We start from the raw sequence: 27,327 nt of genomic DNA on the forward strand, positions 1-27,327 counted from the left end.
GTAAAAAAAAATTTAAAAAAATTATTACATGACATCTTTTTAGAATGGTTCAGACAAAAAATAATGACAGTGGTGTTTAATCTTGTCATCAAAGAAGTTGATAACCAAAAGGCAAAGATTAAACACTAAAATTACTAGTTTAACATAACCTTGAATGTCATTGCAACGTGACACTATCATCATCTCCGTTAAGAATATTTATCTAGTACTTTTCAGCAAAAAAAGTTCACAAAGTGGTTTTATTCTGAGACATCCCTCAGAATACAATCCCTCCCTGTCCCACCCCCTCCCCCATTTCACCCTCTGCGCTGGATAGATCTGTTCTGGCAAGCCTGTGCTGCTCTGCTGGCGTAAGTGGGAAAGCTCTAGCCTTCCCACTGGCGCACCGGCTCTTGGCACTGCTGCAAAGTGTTTTATGGCACTTTTGCAGCAGCCAGCGCCAGCAGAACACACATTCCTTTCAATAGGATTGGGCTGCCAGTGCTGCATATAATTTTTGTAATTTTTGACTAGCTGTCAATAACTATACAGGTAAGCCACCATATCCAAGGATCAGATAACCCACTGATTCAGTTATCTGCTGAGCCGGATCAGCCCCCCTCCCCCCCGTGCCCCCACTACATGTACCTTTTTTATTTTTGTAGTTGCACTTGCAGTTGAATGTTTCTTGCTTCACTTTCTTGCTAAACTGAAAAAGTGAGTGTACAGCCTGCACTCTGGGTGACTAACTGAACATTAACAGGAAGCAGGAACTCCTGCTTCAGTTCGTGTCTTCTCTGCCGCATGCAGGCTCATCGTCTGCACGCTCGGTTCTTCAGTTTAGCAAGAAATTGAAGCAAGAAACACTCCCACCACAAGCACGACTACAAAAATAAAAAGGTACATGTAATGGGTGTGTGGGAGCAAGCTATTTATATAGCATTCCCCCATATCTGCAGTTTCTGGGGGCCTGAAACGCATTTCCCGTGGATACTGGCACGCCTGTACTCTGGGCAGGAGGTCTGGTCTAGAGGGCAGAGCCTCCATTTGCCTGAAGATAACATCCACAAGGTCGCCAGTTCGAGGCCACCAGCACCGTGCGACCTTGAAGCAGCTGACAAGCTGAGCCGAGCTATTTCCATCTGCTCTGAGCGTGGGAGGATGGAGGCCAGGATGGAGGCCAGATCAGAACGAAACATCTGAATTGTTGTGGCTCTTGAAAGATAGAGCCTTCTTTCAATTGTAAAAATCCCTACGGGGATTTAAATTAGCCTGCCTATGTAAACCGCCTTGAATAAAGACCAAGAAAGGCGGTATATAAATACCTGTATTGTGAGAATGGATGATGGCTGGATCCCAAAGGATCTCCTCTATGGAGAACTCGTGCAAGGAAAGCGCCCTACAGGTAGACCACAGCTGCGATACAAGCACATCTGCAAGAGGGACCTGAAGGCCTTAGGGATGGACCTCAACAAGTGGGAAACCCTGACCTCTGAGCAGCCCGCTTGGAGGCAGGCTGTGCAGCATGGCCTTTCCCAGTTTGAAGAGACACTTGCCCAACAGTCTGAGGCAAAGAGGCAAAGAAGGAAGGCCCATAGCCAGGAAGACAGACCAGGGACAGACTGCACTTGCTCCCAGTGTGGAAGGGATTGTCACTCCCGGATTGGTCTTTTCAGCCACACTAGACGCTGTGCCAGAACCACCTTTCAGAGTGTGATACCATAGTCTTTCGAGACTGAAGGTTGCCAATACAATACAATTATTATTATTATTATTACTCTGCTCAGATCAAAGCTTTACTATTGATACTATATTTTTGTTATAGATTCCAGTCAAAACGTTTATATACTTGAAGAGAAAATTAACAGAATTCATAAATATCTTGTACTACTTAAGTATGTTGGATGGTTTTTATAAATAAAAACACTGTAACAAAATTTGAACAATTTCACATTTATCTGACTATTTTGATGATTCTTTATGTTTTACATGTCATTTTCTTACCAATTCTCATTTTGACTTTTGCCAGTAATTTCAGATGAGGTAGGTACACGTTTTTGAAAGGCACCCTTGGCATTGTAAATGTAGGATTTTCTGCATGTTGTTCAATTGATTGTCCCAAAATAAATAACTGTAAAAAGACATTATTCAATAATTTTAAAATTCAATAATTTTAAAAGTTTACACAATTTAGGGCGCAATCCTAACCCCTTATGTCAGTGCTTTCCAGCACTGGCATAACAGTGCCAATGGGACATGTGCTACATCCTGCAGTTGGGTGGCACTCAAGGAGGCCTCCTCAAAGTAAGGGAATGTTTGTTCCCTTACTTCAGAGCTGCACTGCCCTTATGTCAGTGCTGGAAAGCACTGACATAAGGGGTTAGGATTGTGCCCTTAGTACTATTATTTATCTTGTACAAACACATTCCTAATCTTACAGTTGTGTCCATTAAGTTGATTGTTACATACTCACAAGATTTCAAAAGTTATTAAATGATAGATGAAAGGAACAGAGCAGACAAAAAGCAACATACTGATAAGAATCCCTGGAAGTTGGGACAAAGCTATAATGACCTGGCAGCCACAGAATAACTGAAATATAACTCATGCAGTTCTTCATGCAGATACATAAGCCCATTCCAACCATGAACAATTCACTTAACTGTGTAAGGACTGGGTGTGTCTGTATGCAGAATGATCTTTCAATGTGGTTTTATTTTCTTAAACATTTTAACTAGGCAATGAGGCATCATATCAGTGGTAGTTTTCTTATACTATGTTTAGCAGGAAGAGTGAAATAGTCCTTGTGGGGATCCTGGTGCCCGGTGGGGCTAGGGCGTTCCGCAAGGATCCCTGGGCCAGAAGGCCCAGCTGTCAGTCCAGCTGCTCTCTCTCTCTCTCTCGTGTCCAGCGGTATTGGTCGGCCTGGCCTCAGACTGCCACGGGAGGGAGGGTTGACAGCACCCTGGTCCCCCACTCAGGCTTGAGGCAGGCTTCTTGGGTCACTGGTAGGAAGGCTAGAGCTCCAGCCTCCTACCTTCCCTCAGCCTGCTCTCTCCAGACTGACCATCATCATGGGTTGGCCCGACCTTAAGAAGCCCCAGGGCTCCTCCTAACCCTGCCTCTTCCTGGCTTGGCAAGTCTAAAAGGGCCAGTGTCCGGCCCCAGGCTTGGGTTCTGGAAAGGGGTTTCCTGGTGCCTGTGGGAGGATCAATCCCCCCGAAGGACCCTCCTCCGCTGGTGGCTTGAGCCCCCTGCCAGGCCCCCCGTCCCACCCTTTGAGTATCCGGGGCCAGCGGTGAGCTTTGTTGCCCACTGCCGTCATCAGGCGGGGACGCCTGAGATTGCCAGGCAGTCCGGTGGACTGTTCTCCGCAGCCGGCCACCTGGTTGTTGCTGTGGAGATGTGCCTTCACGGTGGTTGGTTTGGAAGGGGTGGCGGCCCGCCTGCCCGCTGGCCCAAGCAGAGGGTCGCACATGTCCCGTCTGCAGGGCAAGTCAGGTACAGGCTTGCCCGGTCCTACCTCTTCCTGGGTGGCAGGGCCAGCGCTACAGAGGGCGGGATGGGATCTCCATCCATCCTGGGAGGAAAGGGGGATCCGTGACTGGGGGCTGCTCCCCTCTAGAGGTAAGTCAGGGGCCCCAGGGGAGGTTGCCCCTGACAGTCCTTATTCACCCCAGTGTAGCATCATTTCAGGGACTGTTTGCTGGTGCCCACTGTATCTCGTGGGGAGTTTTGGCATATTGAGGCCTCCTCGGGAGAGAGAAAATTTGTTCCCTTTGAGGTAAGTTCCTGATGCTGCCATGGATGAATTTGGACCTGCACCAGCAATACTGCTGGTGCACATCCATGTTGACTGGTGAAGGTGGATCGGGCATGGGAAAGGGGGTGGGAATTCAGTGGGTGCTGCCACTGCCAAATTCACCCCCTTCCTGAGCTCGATCTGCCCTCCTCCCCACCATGTCATCACCCTGTTCTGCCCACCCCCACTCCATTCCACCTCCTCCCTGCTTCCCTCCCAACCCCTGCGTGGTCTTACCATTGGTGGTGGGTATCTGGTGTCCACTGTTGCATGGACCCGGCCCCTCACTACTGGCTGACATTGTCATCTTTGCAACAGCTGTAAAGCTATTAATGCCACCAGAACACTCATTTCAGCGGTGTAAACAGCCCATAGATTTGGGCCACTTGATTTACAGCAACTCCATCCTTATCTTATCATAACTGAACCGTTCCTGTGCCCACATAACCCAATTTCCTCAAATCCGATTTGGTTCCAGTTTCCAGTTTCTGACCATATTTGTCCAATATGGTCCAATCTTGTCCAATACTGACTTTCCAGTATTTGACAAGATTTCATTCCTGATGAGGTTTTAAAATCTGACCATTTTCTGGCACCTAAAACTTCAGTATAGCTCAACTACATATAGGACCACGACAGTGTACGGCTGTGAATTCGAAAACAATTACACTGAAATGCAATAATCAGTGTACCCTCACCTGTTCAATGACAAGTCTATGTGCCAGAATTAACAAATTCAATTGATCCACTTTAGAAGTGTGATGCGCTGAACCATTCTCTGCTTGTGTTCTCATTATGTCAGCCAGCAGAAGCATACTTTGTACTAGTGTTAAACAGGCTGGAGGAGAAATCAGGGTTTTTTCTTCAAGTAATTTGATTATAGTCTATATGAGCAGAACAGAACAGAATATATTGATTGTTACAATCTGCAAGAGTTACAGTACTTAATAATTATATTAAGTTAAATGTTTCTCAACCTTTGCTAACTTGGGTCCTCTTTCTATTATTATTATTATACTTTATTTTTACCCCACCTTTGTCCCCGAAGGGACTCAAGGCGGCTTACAAACAAGGTTAAAACAAGTTAAAAACATAATTTAAAAGCAGATAAAAACATAACATATCATAAAAACAGTAGTCAGATTAAAAAAACTAATCAGGTAAGAGCATAGGGCAGCAAATTAGAAAAGGATCAGGCCTGTGAGCAGATGTTAAAAAATGTTAAGAGATGTTAAAAGATGTTAAAAAGGCCAGGAACTCAGAAGGCTTGTCTTTCTAAATTTGCTCTCATCTTCTTTCTCCCGCTCAATAGCCCAGTACTTGTGAGACTACAGTGATATTTCCAGGCTGAGGTGCACATGCAGGCTGTCGGTACACACAAGGATCTGTAATATGGAGCATTAATCCAACATTGACAACAGAAAGTCAGAACAGCTGAGTTCTGACCATCTGCTAAAGCAGTAGTGTCAAAAATAAGGCCCAGGAGCCAGTTATGGCCTGCAGAAGCTCTTTATGTGACCCCTGTGATAACTGAGCTCTGCCAGCACCACCATCAGCACCACTATCACCTGCTCTTAGATGCTGAGATGCAAAGTGACACATGGGCAGAAGTGGCATTGCTGAAAGGACAGAACTGGGAGAGACCAATTATCATGCAGGTCACCTTTTTTTTTTTTTTATAGCAGTGCTACTCTACTGTGGTGTCACTGCTAAAAGGGCGACCCATGTGATAAGAGAGCTCTCCCAACACCACTCTTTCAGCAGCACTGCTTCTGTCAAGGCCCTGGAAGGGAGAGACAGAAGGAGGCCTCGGAAAACAAGGAACAATATGGGGCAAGAGGCAGACCAAGAGAGTGAGGAAGGGAGAAGCCACTGAGGTGCTGGGAAAACCCAATTCTGAACAACACAGGCTGCCCTTTTGGCAGCACCACTTCTGCTGAGGCATCACTTAGCAGAGCACCTCTCAGCTGCTGAGCTACAAAATGACACCCAGTAGAAGCAGTGCTGCTGGAAGGATAGCGGACATGATAATTGGGCTCTCCCATATCTTGAAAATTTGATTAAGATTTACATATTTTCTCTTCTGTCATTTGCAGCTAATGAGTTCCTAAGTGAGAAAAAAGTGCTTATTTCTGGTCATCAGCTGCTGAGATATGACACTTCCTGCTTAATGACATTACTTCTGCCAACACTGCACTGTGCATGCCACCATATGACCATTTATGACAGCAGAACTGTGTTCTGCTGCCATAAAGGGCAGACCAGTCCTAGTTAGGATTGGGCTGCTAGACATCTAACTAAATTAAAGGTATGGATTGTGTCAGAATTAATCTGCCTAAAGGCAATTCTTCTGGAAAAAAAGTCAATTTTTCATGCTTGAGTGCAAACCTGTAAATGAAGTTTAATATCAGCCACTGGTTGTCTTTCTTGCAGCTGAAGCATAACAGCTTGCATTGTGATTTCAGCAAGAGTCTCAACAGCATTGAATGCCTCAGCTTCCTTTTGGACCTCATTGATGAGACATGAGCACTCTGCCAACTCATTTTCTTGAAGAAAAATAATTAATATATAACATATATTCCAAAATAACAGCATATAACATTTTCTGTCATAATATTATTGCTAATTATTTCTGCAGTACTTCCAACATGCAGATTACCATTTATCTCAGATATAAACAAAAGTAATAAAGATGAGCTGTGAGCTTTATACTACCTTCACTATAGTGACTCAGTGCAGATACAATACCGCCTGATTGTCTAACCATGTTTAGGAAATCAGGGGCACCTTGTGAGCTGTGCACTATCACCACCACCACCACCACCACCCATTTCACATACAGTTATTCTCCTTTTACTTTCCGTTTTCATCCTATAGTTTGCATTATTATCAGCATCCGTGATAATGCTAGCCATAGTTAGTGCCAAACCAGAATTTGCAATCATGATTAGAAACAGGGTCTCAGCCCATGGTTTGGTACTAACGATGGTTATTAATATTTGTCCTCTTATTTATTAGATTTATAGTCCGCCTTTCTCCCTGAAGGGCACCTAAGACAGCTGATCTGGTAGGATCAGCCTCATGTCCATCCCAGGTAAAATGTATAAAGCATTGCTAAAGACCAAACTAGATACACTCTACTTACAGTTTTCAAAAAGTTTTAATTGGAGCATTGTAAAAACTAAATAGCATGGAAGGGGCACAATCAAGATGCACACCCAGTGCTATTGGCTGAGAAAGAGAAACATTAAAGGGTCAAAGGCATGTGCACACACATCTAGTTTGGCCCTCAGATTAGAATTGCTATTTAGGACAGGCCCACACAACTCTTGAACAATGGCATTCCTGGAAGGGGGGGCAAAATGCTAAGCCATTCATGGCTGCAAAAACAAAACAGAGGAGACAAGTCCTAGGGATTGGTCTTGGGACCAGTGCTTTGCAACTCGTTCATAAATTACCTGGAGTTGGGGATAAGCAGTGAAGTGGCAAAGTCTGCAGATGACACTAAACTTTATACATTAAAAAAGCCTTCTCTTCCTTCCTGCCCCCCCCCCCCGGTGGCATGATCCTGGAAACTACATCGCTGCCTTTCTTCTGCCCACACCCCTTAAATGGAAAGAAGCAGTGGTTCTCTAGTTGGTGGGTCACGACCCACCAGTTTGAGAACCACCAATCTAGAGCATTAATACTGTGACTAAATATTACCTTTCATTGTTCCAATGCCTCTTGCCTGGGCTGTAACTGCACTGACTAATGCCAAACGACACTTCAGCCAAACGTGTATATTCATACGTTCCCTGGCTACTACATTGTACAGTAGTTTGGAATCCTCAATATAAATGTAATCTTCACTTGCCTAAAAGACATAGAAAAATAAACTAGGAAAATAAACAAATGGATCCTCTAGCTTGATTAACATATACAAAAACTGAAAAGGTCTAGGTATCTACATATATTTAAAAAAGTGTTCAGATTATGTTGATTGCAGTGCACAGTTTATGATGTTTTTGTACTAAATCCTGATAAAGGTTAAAGCAGGGCTGTCAAACTCATTCCATATAGTAGGCCAAATGGCACTTATGATACCTGCTGAGGGCCAGAAATGCCATAATTAAATCCATTTTTGCCTGGCCTACAAGTGTACAGTTTGGTCCCTGTTGCATATATGCAATGTTGGGCAGAAATGAAATAAGCACTTTGTTGTCATGTAGGAACTCATTAGCTGCAAAGGACAGAAGAGAAAATCTTGATCTTATTTTCAAGATAGGGGACAGTCCAATTATCATGTAGGCTGCCCTTTCAACAGTGCTACTTCTGCCAGATGTCACTTCATAGCTCAGCAGCTAAGAGGATCACTGTGAAGTGAAGCTTCAGCAGAAGCAGAGCTGCTGAAAGGGCGGTCTGAGTGATAATTGGGCTTTCTCAGTTCCTTCGCAGCATTTCCCTCTTTCATCACTTTTGGTCTGCCTCTTCACTCATAGCAGTGGTTCTCAAACTGGTGGGTCATGACCCACCAGTTTGTGTAAAGGTTCCCCCGTTCCTTTAAGGGGCAGGAGAAGAGAGGCAGGGAAGCAATCCCCAGGATCACCCCCTATGAGGGACACATACACTTACACTTCAATTACATTCAAGTAGGTAGGGCTGCAGCAGGCTGCAGGAGGCTTGGAATCTTCTGTAAAAGCAGACACAAAGTACATCCATTTTGCAGGAGGTTCTTTGTGCCCACTTTTACTGAATATTCCAAGCCTTGGGAAACGCTGTGGAGGGCTTAGCAGGGCTCCATGCACCTCCTGCAGCCTGCTGCAGCCCTACCTACTTGAAAGTAAGTGAAAGCACCCCCTCTTGCCCCACCTTAGCAACGCAATCCGGGGATCAAGTCACTGTCCTAGCCCCTCCCCCGCAAGGACTTACTGAGGGAGTAAAGCTCCCTCAAAGTTTGTGAACCACTGCCTCATAGCATTTCTTGTCTTCTGAGGTCTCCTTCTGTTTCTCCACCCCAGAGTTTTGGCAGAATTCGCACCGCTGAAAGGATAGCACAAAGAGAGCCCAGTTATCAGATGGGGCAGATAAACAGTTTGTGGGGGCCAAATCTGGCCCACAGACCTTATGTTTGACAATCCTGGCTTAAAATATACCTATGTATTGTAGAAAAGCACTTACTGATGAATTCTATTTGGACCTTACACCACCAGAACATTTGTCTACACAATACCAGAAGTAATTCAGAGACAAATCATTTTAAAATTTAACATGGAAGGTGTGAAGTTCAGCACCGTGCATAATGAAAAAAATGAATGGCCCAATCCTATTTGAGCCTTATACTGCTGGAGGAATTCCTTTATGACTGTCGCAAAACGCAATACGCCCTTTGGTGCAGCTTGGCCACCACCCAGCGAGTGGCTGGGTTCATCTGCCAGTGGATCAAAGGTGTTTGCTGGCACCAGCACAGGAGGTGGAAGGAAGGCAGGGAAGAGGAGGAACAGGGTGACGATGGGCATGGGGACGGGGTGGATTGTGGAAAGGAAGGGGGTGGTATTAGCAGCAGCAGTGCATACCAATATCCTATTCCCCCTACTCGGCCTTTATACCCTGACTTGGACTTGTGATAGCAATGTAGCTGGCACAAGTCCAAATAGATCCAGCAAGCCAGGGCAGGCTTACCTGGGGAAGGAGAACAAATGTTCCCTTACCCTGAGGAGGCCTCCAGAAGTTGAAATTTACAGCGTGCACCATGTGCATCGCCACAAAGGGAGTTAAGTAGCACTGAGCTATTATACTAATTTCAACACTGTGCTACTTTAACATCAAAAACTTGTCAACCAAAAATCAACATCAATATATACCTCATCAGTTCTCTGTTTAGCCTGTAGGAAATCTGGTGTCTTGAACACATTTGCATCCTGAAGAAGTTTTATTGCAGAATAGACCAAAGCAGCACTGTGATAAGCAAAAATCCAAGTAAGCATAAATACACTTAAATAATGCAATCCTTCTAGTAAGTGCATCAACTGAGTTTGATTCATTAATGAAAAAAAGGAATATTAGCTATAGATGTTTTTGACAGGCATGCTTATAGCTTATATTTAAACCAAATATTAATGGTTTCCAACATTAACTTGCTTATAGACTTTCCAGGCTTAAACTATTCAAGATGAGAGTCTGAGAGGATACCTATTTCAGGGTTGAAAAGTGTACCATAGTTACGTAATTACAGCAGTATGCAAAATCACTAAAAGACAGAGAGTGACATTTTGCTTTGTTTGCTTGGTTCGTCTAATGGTTTTAGTAGAAAAAATGGACGGAGCCGACTCAGCCAAAACCTACCTGGCTCAGAGGACCAAAAGACAATTGCTATCCCATGTGGTGCACAAATGTTTACTGTCCCATTCTCCAATGTGCCTCTTCTGCCACTGCTCTGTATTTGTTCTTTTTTTTTTTTTTGCCAGCTCACTCCTCTTTCATTTCCTTCCCCAATGCACTAGGTGTGGGGTGCGGATGAGATTACGAAAGAAAGAACAGTATTTGGGAGGGTCAAATAAGGCACACATGCACATATGGAATTGTGATGGAGGTTCCCTATCCACATTCCTTGCCTATAGCCAAGAAAAAGGAATGGACATACAGCTTGTTCCTTTAGAGCAGGGGTGCCCAAACCCCGGCCCTGGGGCCACATGCGGCCCTTGAGGTTTCTTAATGCGGCCCTCAGGAAGCCCCCAGTCTCCAGTGAACCTCTGACCCTCTGGAGATTTGTTGGAGCCCCCACTGGCCCGACGCAACTGCTATCAGCGTGAGTGTTTGACCTCTCGCGTGAGCAGTGGGATGAGGGCTCCCTCCACTGCTTGTTGTTTCACGTCTGCGACGCAGTAGCAGCATCAAATGCAAGGTCAGTCTTGCTTTGTGCAAGGCCTTTTATATGCCTTTAGCTATTGCAAGACCTTCATTCATTCATATAAGTTCATCTTTAATATATTCATTTATGTAAACTTATGCAAATTTATTCAAATTTTAAATGTAAATTAATTCCTTTTTTCCCCCTGACACAGTGTCAGAGAGATGATGTGGCCCTCCAACCAAAAACTTTGGACACCCGTGCTTTAGAGTGTAGGGTCAGAGCAAGACTCTCCTCCTCCTCTTCCCTCTCTCCCTTCCCCTCTTGGCTCCTCCAAAGAATGGAGCCAGGGGACAGGCTAGCTGGGGCAGTGCTTCCCCTCAGAGTCAGTGCCACTTCACACTCCCCAAAATGTTGTTTCTTTTTTCAAAGGCAAACTCAAAAATTTATGTTCCCCATTTTGAATGAACTCCGCTTTAAAAAAAATCTGCTGAATACCTTACATTATGTATATTACGTATTAGTGAGTAAATGTCTTCCCAACGTAGTTTTAATGTATATAATAGAAAAAAGATCATTTTTTAAAAAATGAAACAAATAGAACAGCATCATAGGAGAGCGCCCACAAAACAGCAATAATTGCCTTTTTATTTACCTGAGTGTTGTTTGAAGTCTCTGTTGAGCAATAGCTGCAAGCTGAAGCTTTGCTTCAATCACAGTCTCTAATTCTGCAGCTGAACACTCATTAATCAGTGTGCCATATTTAATCTGCATGCTTTCAAGAATGAAAGTAATCCTTTCTTCAGCTTCTGCCAATAAAATTCCCTAAAACAGTAAAAATTATATGACTTAGCTGTTAAAGAGCCAATTAAAAATGCTTTCAAAATCTACTCAAACATGTTGCACGTAGGTTGCGTATTTGTGTGTGGTTTACTGAAATGGGAGCTGCATGGGGCCCAATCAGAACTGAGATGATTGAAGGGGGTATGCATGCATGAAGGGGGTATTAAACCCTTCTCCCTCATTTTGTGTTTCTAATGAAAATCACCCTTTTCCCTATTCATCAGAGCTGCTACCTGCTTCAGAAGGGAAGATGTAGCTCAATGGTACAGCATATGCTCCATATGCAGAAAGTCCCAAGTTATCTCCAGGCAGGCCTGGGGAAGACATCCCTCCCCCCCGTCTGAAAATCTAGAAAGCTCCTACCAATCAGTGTAGAACAGACAGTACTGATGGACCAATGGTCTGACTCGGAAGAACGTACAAGTGTAAAAAGCAAGAGTTACGAATCCAAATAAAAAAGAATGCTTAAAGCACACAACTGTAAATGAAAAATAATCACAAGATAGCAGATACAGAACAAATTTTACATTTTACACAGACAAAATTAATCATGTTTGCTGATTTACTCAAAGTCAGTGATAATCACACAAACAACTGAAAATAGCAAAGGTACCAGATTTACAAGAAGACTTGAGCCCAACCCTGTGGGCAGCAGCAACAATGCTCTGCCGGTGCCACCAACCCAGGCTGTTGCAAAGGTGCTGTAAGGCACTTTTGCACTGGAGCCAACAACACGATGCTGGTGCTGAGCCCAGTGCCAGAAGATGGAGACTGAGCGCTCCTGGCCGTGAGTATGCCCAGCAGTAGCGCTTTTCAGGGTGGGGGGGAGGGCGCGAAGGAGGCAGAACTGGACAGGGGGAGGGCAGGGGAGGGGAGGAGCAGGCCCAGGAGAAGGCAGAGACAACGGAAGGCTCTGCCATCATATCCTAACCCCCTCCCAGGCTGGGAAACCTAACACAGGTCTTCTTGGTTCTGCTCCCGTTCAATAGCAGGCGTAGATCTAAGGAGACCCATTGGGGCTGCCTGGGTATTGCACATGTTAAGGGAATATTTGTTCCCTTACCCTGAGGAGACCTGCCACTGCTTCCCTGGCCCCATAGGATATAGCAGTAGGCATTTTTGTGCCACTGTAACCCTGGATTCTAGGGAAGAATAGGAGTGGGCTGCCCAAGGCTTGCTAGAAAGCTTGAGAAGACTTGAATGGGCTTTCAGTATTAACCCTATTCTGTCAGAAGTGTTCACTCAGTCACTGCTCTGAATAAAGAAATTCAGTACAAACAGGACATGGTTTATGACATGGTATACAGAATACTGAATGGTGATGACTTTCATTAAGGAAGAAGACTATACTAAATTAACATTATTATTATTATTAACAGTATTTATATACCGCTTTTCAACGAAACGTTCACAAAGCGGTTTACAGAGAAAATTAAATATCTAATGGCTCCCTGTCCCAAAAAGGCTCACAATTTTAAAAAATGCAAAACAACACCAGCAGACAGCCACTTGAAAAGACACTACTGGGGTGAGGCAGGCCAGTTACTCTCCCCTCCCCCCCGCTAAAAAGAGGAGCACCCACTTGAAAAAGTGCCTCTTACCCAGTTAGTAGGGGTTAGCAGGGGAATGAATATACCTTGCTTTATTACTAGTATTTGGGTGTAGTAGATATCAAAGAGTTTAATTGATTGGAGTGTCAATTGCATGAAGAAGCTTCCTAAAGAAGAGTTTCCTATAGAAATGCATTCAAGACTTTTCAAGCTGTCTAGCAAACCTTCAACAAATCTTGTAGCATATCTTCAAGTCACAAGCATAGGGCAAAACTACACATTTCCCACTGGAATCCACAGGACTTAAATGCTATGGGTACTTTTTTTTATTTAAGGGTATGTGTGGTCCAAGTTTCATATTCTGGACACTCATTTAAATGGATACATTTTAATGACTAGTCACATAACAATTGGTTCTTTAAACAAATGTATTGTTCTTGTTCACATTAAAAATGTATCCCACATTTTGAATGTTCATAGTTTGTTGGGAGTTAGTTTTGGTTTGGGTTTTTTTTTCTTCAAATTGGAATTTGTCTTCGAGTAGTGGAATGAAACCAAATATATTTCATGTCAATTTCTGAAGAGCCTTGATTTACAATCTCTAACTGCTTCAAGCAAATTATAGCCAACACTCACCAGACAAATTGTGTTTTAAATTGGTTTCCTATATCAGGAATAAATTGCTCCTTGTGACATATGAAAAAAATGTTATTTTATTAATCATAGGGAAAATAAATTTTCACACACTAAATAATACTATTACCTTTAACATGGCGATATTTAAAGTTTCTTTAAATTTTTCAAGTTCCACAATCATGACATTTGGTTCTCGCTTTCCAGCTACAAATACTGCAGTCAGTACAAAACCTTTGTAAAAAAGAAAGTATATTGTCAAATTTGGAGCGACTAAAGCAAAGAAGCACTGAAAACAGCTATTGGTTGTTTATCCTTCTTGGTATCTGTGTGTTATCCTTCTTGATGTTTCCAGCGCCATTCCAGAATGCACGGGCTCTGCTACTAGTGCAGGAGATATGTAGGAAAAGAATGAGTTTTGTCTCTAGGAATGGTTCACCCTTCCTGTAGTCTCCCAGCTGATAATTTGTAAAGCAGAAGCCAACAAAACGCTGAAAGGGTAACATCAAAAAGTTTGGAAGACAACTTTTACAGCAGCCACACTGACATATAGGGAAGATGCTCATTTCTCATCACTAACCCAGATTCCTCAGCTTATCACAGTATTTATAGAGCAATCCAAGACACGTCAACCCAGAAATGCCACAGTGTTCAATGGAACTTAACCCAGATAAGTGTGTTTAGGATTGTGGTCTGTAAGACTATAGACAAAGAATCAAGATTCCATCTTCTCCTATTTATTTACAAACAATATTTGCAAATAAATAAATTTTGTTTCAAGTGGATGGGGTAGAGAAGCACTAACTGGGGTAGAGAAAATAACTCAAGAACTACAATTCACAGATAAGGACCCAGTTGGGCATTCTCTAGGTTATCTCATGTATCATGGTAGAACGTACAGGGCATAACCATAAAGTTATTTTCAAATCCCCTACAGAGAACGGAAGGCTCATTTCCTAAGAAGCCCAAGAATTTAGAGAGGATTGAACAGCACAAAGAGAAAATTTAAAATATATATATTTTTCAAAAAGAATACTGTATCCTCCCAGAAAATTATAGAGAACTAGTCCAAAACTGTCAGCAGTTTTTCTATGCCCAAAGGCAGCCTTTGCAAATGACAGACTGTTGATTTTATAATGCTTCTTACAAAGAGAATGTGTAAAGGCCCATGTAACTGCCCTAAATACATCATCCCAGAATGCTCCCAAATGTAAAACTAATGAAGTGCATCACAATCTGTAATGGGAGAAGCCCCCCAGATGCTGTTTATTCCTCAACTCATAACTTAATCCAACTGGGAACGGGAAGTAGTGCTTTTTTGCTTCTGTCATAATATGCAAAGGAAGGAATCTATCCTGAAAGAAGCTGTCCTGAAAATGAATATCACTCCTTATAGCAAGTGACTGCCATATCTCTTCCTAAGGACGGATGGAAACAGGAAGGAAAGAAAGCAGCACTAAATCTTGAGACCAGTTTTTTAAAAAAGCTCTCCTTATTGAAACCTGGACAAAGAATTTCTCAGTATTTGTGAGGGGGTGAATATAGGGAGCCCAGCCAACTGTGACACCTTCCTAGTCATATTAATTCTATAATAAAGGCTTCCTTAAGGTAGAAGGACAGAAGGATAGAAGAACAGGATAAAAAACATTACATAACAGTTCAGTGAAGCCCTGATCAAAGCCTTCAGTTAAGTCTAGGCTCAAGAGGGAAACCTGTGAATAAATGGAGAAATATTTTGTCTACAACACATTTTTAGGATGCATGAACATCCTCTGCGGTTGGCTGCAGGACACAGCTAAAATTTTCAAGACTGAAAACAGAAGGCACAATTCAGCAAAAGTTAAGCACATTTTAAAACTGTTTAATTCCAATGGGAACTATTTAAACAATTATAACTCTTCCAGTGAAATCAGCTAGTTAACCTTCCAAAACAGAATGTTTACCAGAAACAAGAAGATATATTTTCATCTGCTTGTTACTAGTACCTTTCATGACAGCATCTGCAGTTTTTCCACCCTTCCGTAAGGTGTCGCTATCTGTGCAATACATGGTTTTCGGCACTTTTTCAGGAATACAGTTTAATGTTGCAGCTACACAAATAATGAAATGCATTTTTGCTAACATGAAGTTATTCATAATTCGTGGCTCACACAACGAAGACCAGAATGAGTGTAGAGACCTGTTGAATACATCTTCTAATACCTTTAAAATTAAAAGGAAATCACATTAAACTATGTGAACATATGTGTAATAAAAATGCAATTGATTTAATGTAATGGATGATACAAATAATACACTCTTCCCCCAAAAGAGGTGACACAGATCCAAACAGCCTGGCACTGCACCAAGTTGCCCAGGAGTGGGGTTCTCTGGATCCTGAGCAGGATCCTGACCCCACACCTGCTCTTCCTTGGCCCCCTCATGGGCCCTCCCCCTGACTGCCCTCCCCCACCTTAGAATGCCTCCCACCCTCTCCCCGCCGCCCCAACTCCCACACTGGCTGGACACAGCTAGTGCGCCAGCGCTGTGAGGCCTTTGTCAGCCTCTTTCTGCTTCCAGTGGCACAAAAGTGCTTGATGGCACTTTCACAACACCTCTGGGCTGGCAGAAGGGACTTGCGCCAGTCAAGGGCATTTGTGGATTGCACCCATAATGTAATAAATGTACTTGTTATCCAAATTTTCACTATTAGGGCTACTTTCAGGAACAGAATAGGTATGTACAGTATAAAGAAGGAAGCGGGTACAACTTAATATAATCTTTCTTACTTTCATTAGTAAAGAAAAGGACTTTATCTTTTCCAAAACACTGTGTCGTGAAACATTCTTTATACACACACACACACACACACACACACACACACACACCTCTCTCTTAAGTGACAAAGGACGCAATCCAAACCTGTGCTAGAGCAGGCAAGCCAGGAGGCTTGTGCTACATCCAACGCAGGTTCATTGGCTGCAGCGACTCAGCCAGAAGCAAGGGGGAGCTCTTCCCCTTACCCTTGGGTAAGGGCTGCTCGCCCCAATGGGTCTCCTCGGACCTGCGCCACAACTGGAAGTGGCGCATGTACAAGGAGAGCGGAATGGCTTGAAGCCCCTCCATTCTCTGCGGGGACGGGGGTTGGGATCTGACATAACTGCTGGGTCCCAGCCCCGCCCCCAGCTCCCTGTGCACCCGCCCCTGGGGCCGCCCATCGCCTGCCCTCCTCCTGTCCAGAAACACCCCCTCTTGCCTCCTCCCCGCCCCCCCTTGCCTACCATTGCCGCTTGTGTTGGCGTGGGTGCACTGACACAAGCGGCAGTGAGGAAGCCGCCGCAGAGGCTTCTAGATGCACCGATGCGGCTTCCTTCCATGGAGGCTCCCCCACTCCCCACGCCACCCCCACTCCCGGGGGACTTATGCTGGCCTATGTGCCAGTTAGGATTGTGCCCAAAGAGGGTTTGTGATGAATTTAAGATGGACATCTATTTCCCTTTTAAATTATACTGAGAGTGCTTAGTCCATGACAAATTTATAAACAAATCCTTAGATGTCATTTTGTGTGCTGGGTTCCTACTAAGTCAGAAATGGTATCTGACACAGTATTAAGTGGCATATGAGGTACTGCTTGTGACCAGCAGGTATCAGCGCTTCAGATGCTTCTGCAATGATTCAGAGACCTCTGGAGCATGCTCTAATTTCACACAGGATTCACGCATTGATTCAGAAGCAGAACCTGGAACTGTGCTTAGCAATGTAGAAAATGCCATTGCACACAATTACAGGATTGCCCACAGTCTTATGCAATAATACGGAGGGCTGTTGGGCATCCTCTCAGCTGGAAGAGTTGCCTGCAAGCTGGTGAGAAAAAGAGAATAGGTCTGGCCAGGCCAAAAGCAGCAGTGCTTTCAGACTTAACTTCCAGCTTTCTGGCAACACCTCACATTAGTACAGAGGATACTAGAATTTCCTCTCATTTAACACTTCAGCCAAGGTACCTAAAAGCATCATCGTAGCCATATCTACTCAGAAGTAAGCCCTACTGAGCTTCAAGAGACTTACTCCCAAGTGTGCACCAAATTGGAACCTAACTATCCAATCCTATACATGTTTACTCAGAAGTAAATATCTCTATACTCAATGAGACTTACTCCCAAGGAAGTATGTATAGGATTTAGCCTAAGGGTGTGCATGGTGGTGGCATGCCTGGGTGGGGGGAGGAATCAATCACCAAACAGATTGGTCAAGAAGTATCCAATCCTTGTTTGCTGCCCTAACACTAAAAGAACAGACCTAATGCAATTAGGCTCATCTTGGGACCTCTGGCACACCAGAAATTGTGTTCCTGTGGCTCAGTGTTCTTTATGGCTATCACAAAGGTGACACAACATAGAGTACAGCCAGGTTGTTGTCACAAGCAGAGTGTAGCCATGTGTCAGCAGAGCCAGGAACATCCCCAGTGCCAGTATGTCAGCATGGGTGGGAGGCACAGTGGGGCATAGAGGGGGAGGACTAGGGCAGACACAGAGGTGGGAAAGGGCTGTGTTGAAGCTGGGAAAGGGGTGGTATCAGCTGCAGAGGCAGTACCAATATCCTGTTCCCTTCTTGGCCTTAATCCGCCTTCCTGGGTCCACTCAGATTTGCAACAGCAAAATCTCTGGAGCAGGTCAAACACATTCAGACAGCGCAGGCTTACCCCTAAGCCTGGTGGAAACCTCTGGGACACACCCCCCCTGCAGATGCAACACATGCTTCGGTGGGAAGGCTGCATCGGCAGGAGGGGTTAGTTGGACTGGGCTGGTAGTTGATTTTATTTACCGCTGTTTTCTTACCTGGAGATTACAATTTGTCATGATGGGTTGTGATGTATCAAACTTTGCAAAAACCTACAATTTAATAAAACATAGCAATGAACATTACATGGCAAAAGAGAATGTATTTCCAAACAAAATCAGGAGAACTGAAACAGTGACAGTGATAGAACATTATTCCAACTTGCAGCCAAATAAACAAAATGACCAATATGACTTACAGCCCAATCCTATACATGTTTACTCAGAAGGAAGTTCCATTATAGTCAATGGCACTTGCTCCCAGATAAGTGTGGATAGGATTCCAGCCTTAAAAAAAATTTTTCTATTCATGCTCGGCTTAGCTCTCACATTAATTAATTTATTTATTTGCATTAGCTCCTCTGCAGAGTCAAGCTGTGGCTACAAGGGAGAATAAAATGCATTTCAGAAGAGAGAAGAAAATGGAAACCCTCTCATCCAGAGTATGCAGACATTCAAAAAAGTGGGAAGACAAAAATAACAGTGGCCAAGCTTTCCACTGGAAAAAGTACCTGGCATATTCCATTTCAAAGAAGCCTACAAAGAGCCCAGAACCCACAACTGGTGCTAGGTGCAAGGGAGACATTATTCACTACCATATTTTGAATGAAGTAAGCATTTTTACCGGAAGCTTTGAAGTAAGCCTGTAGACAGAAGGTAGTTTCCAGGGAATTTTCTCTCCATGGTTAATTATACATATTTCATTGAAAGCATCAGAGAAAAATCCTAAATCTGTAAGCACTTTAATCTTAAAAAAAGAAGAAGAAAGTTTAGCCTTACACAAGATGGCCTTAGTCATGACAGTTCCACACAAGGGTTTGTACATAACCAGTGAGGCTTTTGACAGAAGAAAAAAAATAGTGACCATGTAGTGACAGAGGTTTACTTAGGTCACTGCACTGCCACTGCTGATATTTAAATCAAGAATTGATAGCACAATTACTTCTTATGCTCACAGCATTCCAGGAGAAAAAAAAAACTAATTTAGAAAATGACTACTTCAAGGAGCCCTTCAATGTGATCTGGGGAGTTATATACTATTGAAGCAGTATCAGAAGGAGCCACACCCCTGAGGTAACTCAGGAACAAGTCCTTTGGCTTCAAGTGATTATTTGGTTAAAAGACAGGTGCCATACTGGAAGTCAGTTCCCTCTGCCCTATAAAGTCAAAATGGGATGGCTATTGACATAGGGGGCGAGGTTGGGAACTCACTTTGATCATGCAGAAAGGAGCATTCCATTATCAATTCGTATATGTCAGGGCTGAGCTAGGGATGGATATCACTCAGATGACTCAGTCTCAATTCACCAAAACACTCATTTTTACTATTCATGCATACACATTTGACTTACATGTGTCTGTTCTGTTCTGTTCTGTTCTGAAACCTTTATTGGCATATCGACTTACATGTGTCTTTGAACCCAGAAGCGACTCTTGACTAGTTTATCTTTTTCGGAACTGAGTTTTGACTTGTAGACTCGAGTAATTATTATTATTATTATTCCACTTCCACACCCTGAAAGGCCTTGTGGCACAATCCTGCACCCAGCATTCAATCTGGTGTGAGCAGCAGGCTTGGAAGACAGAGGGTACAGGGTAGGTTGATTCCAGGGGAAAGGAGGGGACTAGTTGGCTGCAGGAGGCTGGGAGGAGGAACCAGAGGGGGGAGCCAGGACAGAGGGGGGGAGTGGGCTATCTTATCTATCTCAGAAGGGATGAGTAATCTATTGGCCGAAGGGGGGTGGCATGCCTTTTTCTTGTCTCTGTCTTGACAAGGGAGAGATGAATGAATGAATGAATGAATGAATGAATGAATGAATGAATGAATGAATGAACTGTCCTTTCCTCCACAGTTACCTGGGAGGAAGCCCTGTGGTCAGCAATGAGACTCAGACTTTGGAGTAGAGTTGCAAAGGATTGGGTAGTCAGCCTCATGGCTGCTGCATGCAACCCTCCACCCAGCCTGCGGCTTCAGTCTCCTCGCTTGCGCTGCCCATCCCCTCCTGCCTTGCTGAGCTTGGATGCCTCCCTCCTTTCCTTCCTGTTGGTCAATCCATGGCCACTCTTTCTGAGGGTGGAATCTGAAGTCATGATGTCAAGGGGGGGTCGTCACTATGGAACCAATCGCTTTTCTGCACTGCTGCATTTACTTGAACAACACAGCACAGATTTTGTTTTTATGATCAACAAAATGATGAAAATGCAGGTGTTGATTGGTTGAAGGACTTCAAACAAACATAGCTGGTGACAGATGTGATAGGAACATCCAGGGAATGTTAAACAACAACTCTGACATGCACCGCCCCAGCACTTCTGTTTATTCTGTGGGGCTGTGATTGACTCACTTTTCTGAAATACTCTAACACAAACTAACTCTAAAAACACCTCTGGATGAGTCTCAAAGGTTGCCCATTATGACTCACTTTGACTTGAGTCAAGGGGAGTAGGGCTAGACTCGAGACTTGGGGGTGTGGCTCCGGCACATCCTTGGACTGAACTCTGTGATTGAAAACAGGGTCTGTAAGTGAAGCCTACCTATGATTAAACTATGATTAAATGCTTTACATTTGGTTGAAGTAAAGCCTTTTTCTTTTCAGAAAACAAATACATTCTGTGCTATAGCTTGAGTCATATGTCCCAGAAAGCAGAATGAAATGTGTGTTAAGCATGTATAGGCTGAGTTTGAATAGCCTATATGATAATAACCAATGGCTTCATCTCATAACCCAACATTCTAATACAAGTTAGTTCAGCAGTGGTATAATAAAATGCAAGGCTGCTCCATTCACACAAAATCAATCCATATATCCTACTATCCACCTGCTAGCAAGGTTATGCGCATCAGTCCTAACACTAGATCTCTTGTTGATATGTGATGCCAATGCCACATAGTCTTCATCATAGCTTGAAAATGAGAAGGTGTTTCACCTTATCACAAGTTTTACAAGGTATGAACAGGAAAAACTGAATAGCTCATGTACAAAATACTTTCCTCATAAAGTATTTTTTTCTGCTTAATGGCCATAAAATAAAGTCAGCAGTAGAAATTAATTTAGGGTCCAATCCTATCCTCCCCCCCCCCCCCCAACAGGTGCAGCCACACTGAAACGGCCTGTGCTGCTTCCTGCAGGGGGGAGTAGTTGTGGAGGTCTTCTCAGGAAAGGGAACAAATCTCAAACATCTGTGCAGGTCCAGGTTAGGGGATTAGGTCCAGGAAGTGGGCTTAAATTTGGCAGATGCTGCTGTTGCTGAACCTGCCCCTTTCCCAGACACAATCTGCCCATTGCCAAGCCCTATCACAGCCTTCATGTGTTCATCAGTGTGCGGGGGGAAGGCTCCAGCCTTCTTACCAGCACTCTAGCAGCATGCAACTCCATCACAATTGTAATTTGTGTTACGGCTGCTGTAAGGCAGTTACCGCTGGTGGAACGCCAATAGGATTTGGCCGTTAGTGACCAAGTTCAATCAAATGATAGATGAAAAATGAAATGTGTTGCTTGATGGTTATATTTGTCACATTACCTTGAGAATTCTTCCTTCGATACTTTTAACAGCATCCCGGCAAATTTCAGAAACGAAATATTGATACAATGTGAACAGTGGCAAAATCTGCAAAGAAGTTGAGATTAGTAATCCATAGATTAGTATTCCTAAATGTTGGATCCTAGCATTTCTAAGGGCTGGTAGCCAAGCATTGCTGATGCTCAAAGTCTCCTCCTTTCTGTTCGTATTCCTACAGTGCTTTTGTATCTCTATCACTTCCCTGAACATTCAGGTGTGGTATTGGGTAGTTGTAGACAATCTTTGTGTGTGCTGGAAATCCATCCTATGGTCTGTCTTTGCTGCGTATTCAGCCACAGCTGATTTGTCAACCTGTAAGCAACAGTGCCTCTCATGTTCTTTAACCCTAATGTTCACGCTCCTTCTTGTGGTGCCTATGTACACTTGACCACAACTACATGGGATTTTATAAATCCTTGCCAATTGGGGGGGGGGGGGGGGTCCCTTGAGTCTTTTGCTGATCACACTGTCTGCTGTATTTTCTGAATGGGCTGAAAGATTGGTCTCAATTTCGCCTTCTGCAGAATTCTGACTATGCGATCTGTTACATTCTTTATGTATGGGAGGAAGATGTTTATCCTTGAATCAAATTGTTTTATGCCTGTGAAACATTCGGCGACCAGGGCAGTGGTATCACTAGGGTTTACATCACCCAGTGTGGGACACCCAGTGTCCATCATGGGCACGTCGTCCCTATGACAGACCTCCTTCCATGCAGTGGGCGGGGCAACACCCCGGGCGGTGGGCATGGTGATGTACCATTGTCCTTCCCCCTGGTTTTTTGGCTATAACATTTGATAGAATAGAGATATTCAATGTGGTTTGTTCCTGTGTGACATTATGCACCAATTGATATATAACATGATGGCATTATTAAAGAATACCACAAATTTATAAATTTGGGTCAGTAGTGGCGTTATCCCCTCATGCGCATCACCTGGTGCAGCCCGCAACCCTCTAGTGGCACCACTGCACCAGGGTTGAGTTTATCTCTAGTTCAGAATATCAATTTTTCTGTAGAACCTGAAATTTTTCAAATTTTTCTGAAATGGTCCAATTCAGCCCAATTTTGTGGTGCTGCAAAAGGTCTAAGCACTGCTGGTACACAGGTTTTGGCAGCACAAGACCCAGTTAGGCTTGGGCCATAACCTTATACATAAATGCTACATAACCTTATATTTTGACTACCCAGAGGATATGCTGTCAAAGAGGGAAAAAAAAAAAAGATTCATTAACCATATGGCCATATTCATACAAATTTACAAACAATTCACGCATATTTCAATAGTACTTACGATTAGATTTTGCTTGCTACAATGCAATTCATATATAACAAAATTCAGGCTTGCAACAACTGTGGCAATATCAGCTCTGTTGTAATCCAAAAATATATCAATGCCAGGAATTAAGATGCCCGTTTCATATTGCGCAAAGTCACAGTCAGCTGTAGGATGTGGTAAAGACGCTCTAAACAGGGACTGAAAATTAAAGAATTATCAAAATCTTCAAATGCTGTACAAAGTTTACAACATTAAGACACATCTAATGGCCTGTTGGTGCGCATAGCTATAGATGACATTATTTTAAAAAACGGAATTTCTTACCTGCTAATTCCTTTTCTGGGAAAGGAAGGGTGGCATTCCTGACTCCTGGGAAGCCCCTCCCCTCTGGGAGGCAGGATCAGTCCTCAGACAAAGGTTCCTCCCTCTGGGTGTACCTTCTCTTCCCCAGAATGGGCTTGGAAAAGCAGGAATGTGACAATCTTTGGCTTGCAGGGTCACTATTCCATGTTGCAAGGGTTGCGCTAAAACACTGAAACTATAAAAACTATTTACTTTGTCCACTCAAGGCAGACTGAGGGAAGTAGTAGCTGGTGGCTGTCATGAATGGGCTCTACTCTACCCATCCATACGTGCAAACAGATTTTGGAGCCCCCGCCCCCCCCCCCAAGTCTGGTGCTGCAGTGAGCAGAATGCCACCCTTCATTTCCCAGAACAGGAATTCTCAGGTAAGAAATTCTGTTTTTCTGTGGAGGAGGAAGGGATTGCATTCCTGACTCCTGGGCTATACCAAAGCCATACGTGTGGGTGGGACCAGCAAGGGGTTTCGCTCAAGGCCTCACCACCTGTTGCGACACTTTACGCCCTCAAGTGGCATCTGATGAAGTGGTTATGTTCACCCTGTGATGACCGTGTGCACTGTGGCTCCCATCGCCACCTTGCATATCTCCTGCATAGACCCTGCAGGGATGAACATCCATCTAACGCCACTGAGGTGGCAGTGCTCCTGTGCTGTGATCCCCTCAAGTCTCACCTCCCCCCCCCCCACGTAGGTCAGTTTGATGCAGGCCCTTAGCCAGTGGACTAAGGAGCTGGCCTTGTGGCCAATATCTGAGCCCTTGTAGGGCTCAATATTTGACGAACAGGGACTTGACTTCCTGAACTCCTAGATAACTCTCCATATAGAAGCCCTAGGCACATCCAAGGTGTTCCAGATCTTTTCCTTGGGATGAACCAGGTTGGGACAGAAGGATGGCAGCTTAGTTCTTGGGTCCTGTATAAAAGGGGGTTGACCTTTGATACAAAAGTCGGGTCTAGCCAAAGTACCACCTGGTCTCTGAAAGATACACAGCTCAGGATTCACAGAAAAGCCCCCCATTCTGACACTCTCCTGGTGGAGGTGATGGCCACAAGGAAGAGGCCTGGCTGAGGCAGACTTGTGGTCTGAACTGATGGGCTTGCTAGACTGCCCGTTACTTGGGCTCTTCTGGGGGCTGCATACCTGAGGCATGGATGGGCTCTTCTGAGCTAATTGCTGTTCCTCACTGTGCTGAACCACAGTGTGGGGGGGGGGGTCAGCTTAGCCTGTGCAGCAGTCCTGATGGTTTGCTTGCGAGGAGGCAGCACGCATTGGGGCTGCTCTCCCCTATGTGGCTCCTCTGCACATTGACTTACTCCCAAGGAGGCAGTGCACATGGGGGATGCTCTCCTCTGCGTGGCTCCTCTGCACACAGGTTGCAGAGTGGGGGGTTGCCGCTTGCCACATGGTTTGTGAGAGCTGGCACCAGTCAGGCACAAATGGTGGACACCTCACCACAGTCGGCATGAGCCCACTGGAGTCAGCGAAGTTGCACTCCTTGCTGGGCTCAGAGGTTGCTCTTCGCTGCAACCACAGTCTGCTGCCGTCTTCTGGAGCCAGCGATGCTGCACTCCCATGTGACTGTGGTATGCTCTGGATCCTCGCCACTGCCTGAGGCCAGCAAGGCCACACTCCCTCACATTGCTCTGGCTTGAGCCTGGAGGGGAGCCCATGGTGGGAAGCCCTTCTTCTCTTCCTTTTGCCTTCTTCCTTTTTTAAAGATGTTGAGATTAGGCTCAATATGGAGGGTGCAACCATTCTCCTTGGAAGGTAGGGTCAGTCTGGAGAAAAGAAGGGACGCCCAGAGGGAAGATCCTTCATTCGAGTGCTAACCCTGCCTCTCAGAGGCAAGGACCTTCCCAGGAGTCAGGAATGCCACCCCTTCCACCTCCAGAGAATGTGGATTAACTTGAATACTTGTTTTATTTCTGAGCCAAGAATAAATCCAATTGGTACACTGAATAGGAATATCTAGAAATCTGTCTTGCTTCTGAATTATAGATTTTAATTTACATCTAAAATCAGGTACAAGGTCTTATGTGGGTCAGAACAACTATATGGAATTATGAAGTCATGGATTTTATTTCTGCCAATCCATTACATGCTGCTCTATCCAATTAGCAAGTTAATGCCCCTCCCTTGCTTTCTTCATTAGTAGACCTTCTATCTTCTGGAACTCTGGAACCTGTAGATTAGATGGTCCACTGTCAACCCCACCAACAGTTTTGTGGCACCTTTAAAAAGACTTGTGACACATTTATTATAAGCTTTCATGGACTACAGTCCACAGCTGACTGGGACTGTCAAAGTGGCAATCATATTTTGAATGTACACATAAAGGTCAGAATGCTGACCTTAGGAATGTTTGGACCAGAATTACAACAATTGAGGTGTGATCTGTGACACACCTTTGATCTGTCATCTTTGTGATTAGCCATATGTGTTCTTTGAGAGTAAAGAGCTTCATTTTCCATACGAAATAATTTTTAACACTTGATCATGAATATTCCAAGCATATTCCTATCTCTCTGTATTAATTTGTCTTATCATAATATTCTCTTTGCATTTTAATATTGAAACATACTTTCAACTAATTGAACGTGAAAATTCTAAAACAGCTTCATCAGTTACCAGATCCAATATAAACTGAAACATGTTCATTACCTTGAAGAGAATAGCAGATAAAATGCAGGTTTTAGTTCTGAATTTCAAATCATATAACAGCAAGTACCTAGGTGTAAAAAAAGGATAAATAATAGAATTTATGACTGTTTTAATGAGAGGATCCTTTCCTTCACCCAGTGTTTCATGAGGACTTGATAGGTTAATGATTAATCAGTGTATTCCTCATTGTACAGTTTATATATGGTAATGTACAATTAAGATCTCTGAATGCATAATCCCATAAATTAGGTAATCCCCTGCTAATTTAACAAGAGGCACTTTTTCAAGTGGTGCTCCTCTCATATATAGTACAGGGAGAGTAATTGTCCCCTTTCAATCCAGCATACTGTCTTTTTTAGGGGCTATTTGCTGGTGTTCTTCACAATCTTTTCAAATTGTGAGCCCTTTTGGGAAAGGGAGTCATTTAATTATTTGAATGCCTGTAAACCACTTTGCGAACATTTTTCTTGAAAAGCAATATATAAATATTGTTAGTAAATAATAATAATAACTGCAACTGTTTGAGGGGAGGCCTGAAGTAGCATCCAGCTCTCACAAGGATGCATCTGATTCTCAAGTCATATGGAAGTGGAGGAGTTATGGGACACAATCCTCCCCACTACCATATTAATTGAGGAACAGCAGGAACCTCTTTGACTTCTACTCACTTTCATACTGTCTGGGCTTGTCAAAGATTACACTGGTATGAGAGTGTTACACTGGAATGGGAAAAGAAAATCAGATATATAGTTGCAGGGCAGACATGCAGATGCCCTTTATTATTTGTGGATTACCCAAAGCATCAAGAGAAGTGTTTGTGGTTGCCAAGGAACCATACTTAGAATTCCCCATTTTCCCCTCCCCACCCTTTGTTAAACAGCCCAACCTGATGGGCTGCCCACAACAGCAGGATACAGTCCTGCAGTCATAAATGGTTATGCAACACTGCATATAGAGTGCCACCAGTGGGCCATTCTGAGCTGCTACTGCAAACTGGTAGTAGAGTCAGAGAAG

General features: G+C 43.9%; 1 protein-coding gene across 1 annotated transcript in view; it reads right to left on the bottom strand.

Moving 5' to 3' along the window:
• CFAP54 (cilia and flagella associated protein 54) overlaps positions 1 to 27,327 on the bottom strand; it is a 135,129-nt gene that overhangs the window by 23,269 nt on the left and 84,533 nt on the right. The window contains exons 48-60 of the mRNA XM_066634493.1: positions 26,314 to 26,380; positions 23,307 to 23,489; positions 21,973 to 22,059; positions 19,076 to 19,198; positions 18,451 to 18,504; positions 15,622 to 15,838; positions 13,767 to 13,870; positions 11,266 to 11,435; positions 9,625 to 9,718; positions 7,487 to 7,637; positions 6,170 to 6,327; positions 4,480 to 4,665; positions 1,984 to 2,110 (exon numbers count right to left, since the gene is read on the bottom strand). Coding sequence (XP_066490590.1) covers positions 1,984 to 2,110; positions 4,480 to 4,665; positions 6,170 to 6,327; positions 7,487 to 7,637; positions 9,625 to 9,718; positions 11,266 to 11,435; positions 13,767 to 13,870; positions 15,622 to 15,838; positions 18,451 to 18,504; positions 19,076 to 19,198; positions 21,973 to 22,059; positions 23,307 to 23,489; positions 26,314 to 26,380 — 1,721 coding nt within the window. The remainder of the gene's footprint in view (positions 1 to 1,983; positions 2,111 to 4,479; positions 4,666 to 6,169; positions 6,328 to 7,486; positions 7,638 to 9,624; positions 9,719 to 11,265; positions 11,436 to 13,766; positions 13,871 to 15,621; positions 15,839 to 18,450; positions 18,505 to 19,075; positions 19,199 to 21,972; positions 22,060 to 23,306; positions 23,490 to 26,313; positions 26,381 to 27,327) is intronic.

This window comes from Tiliqua scincoides, chromosome 7, assembly GCF_035046505.1.
Source record: "Tiliqua scincoides isolate rTilSci1 chromosome 7, rTilSci1.hap2, whole genome shotgun sequence".
Classification (NCBI taxonomy): domain Eukaryota; kingdom Metazoa; phylum Chordata; class Lepidosauria; order Squamata; family Scincidae; genus Tiliqua; species Tiliqua scincoides.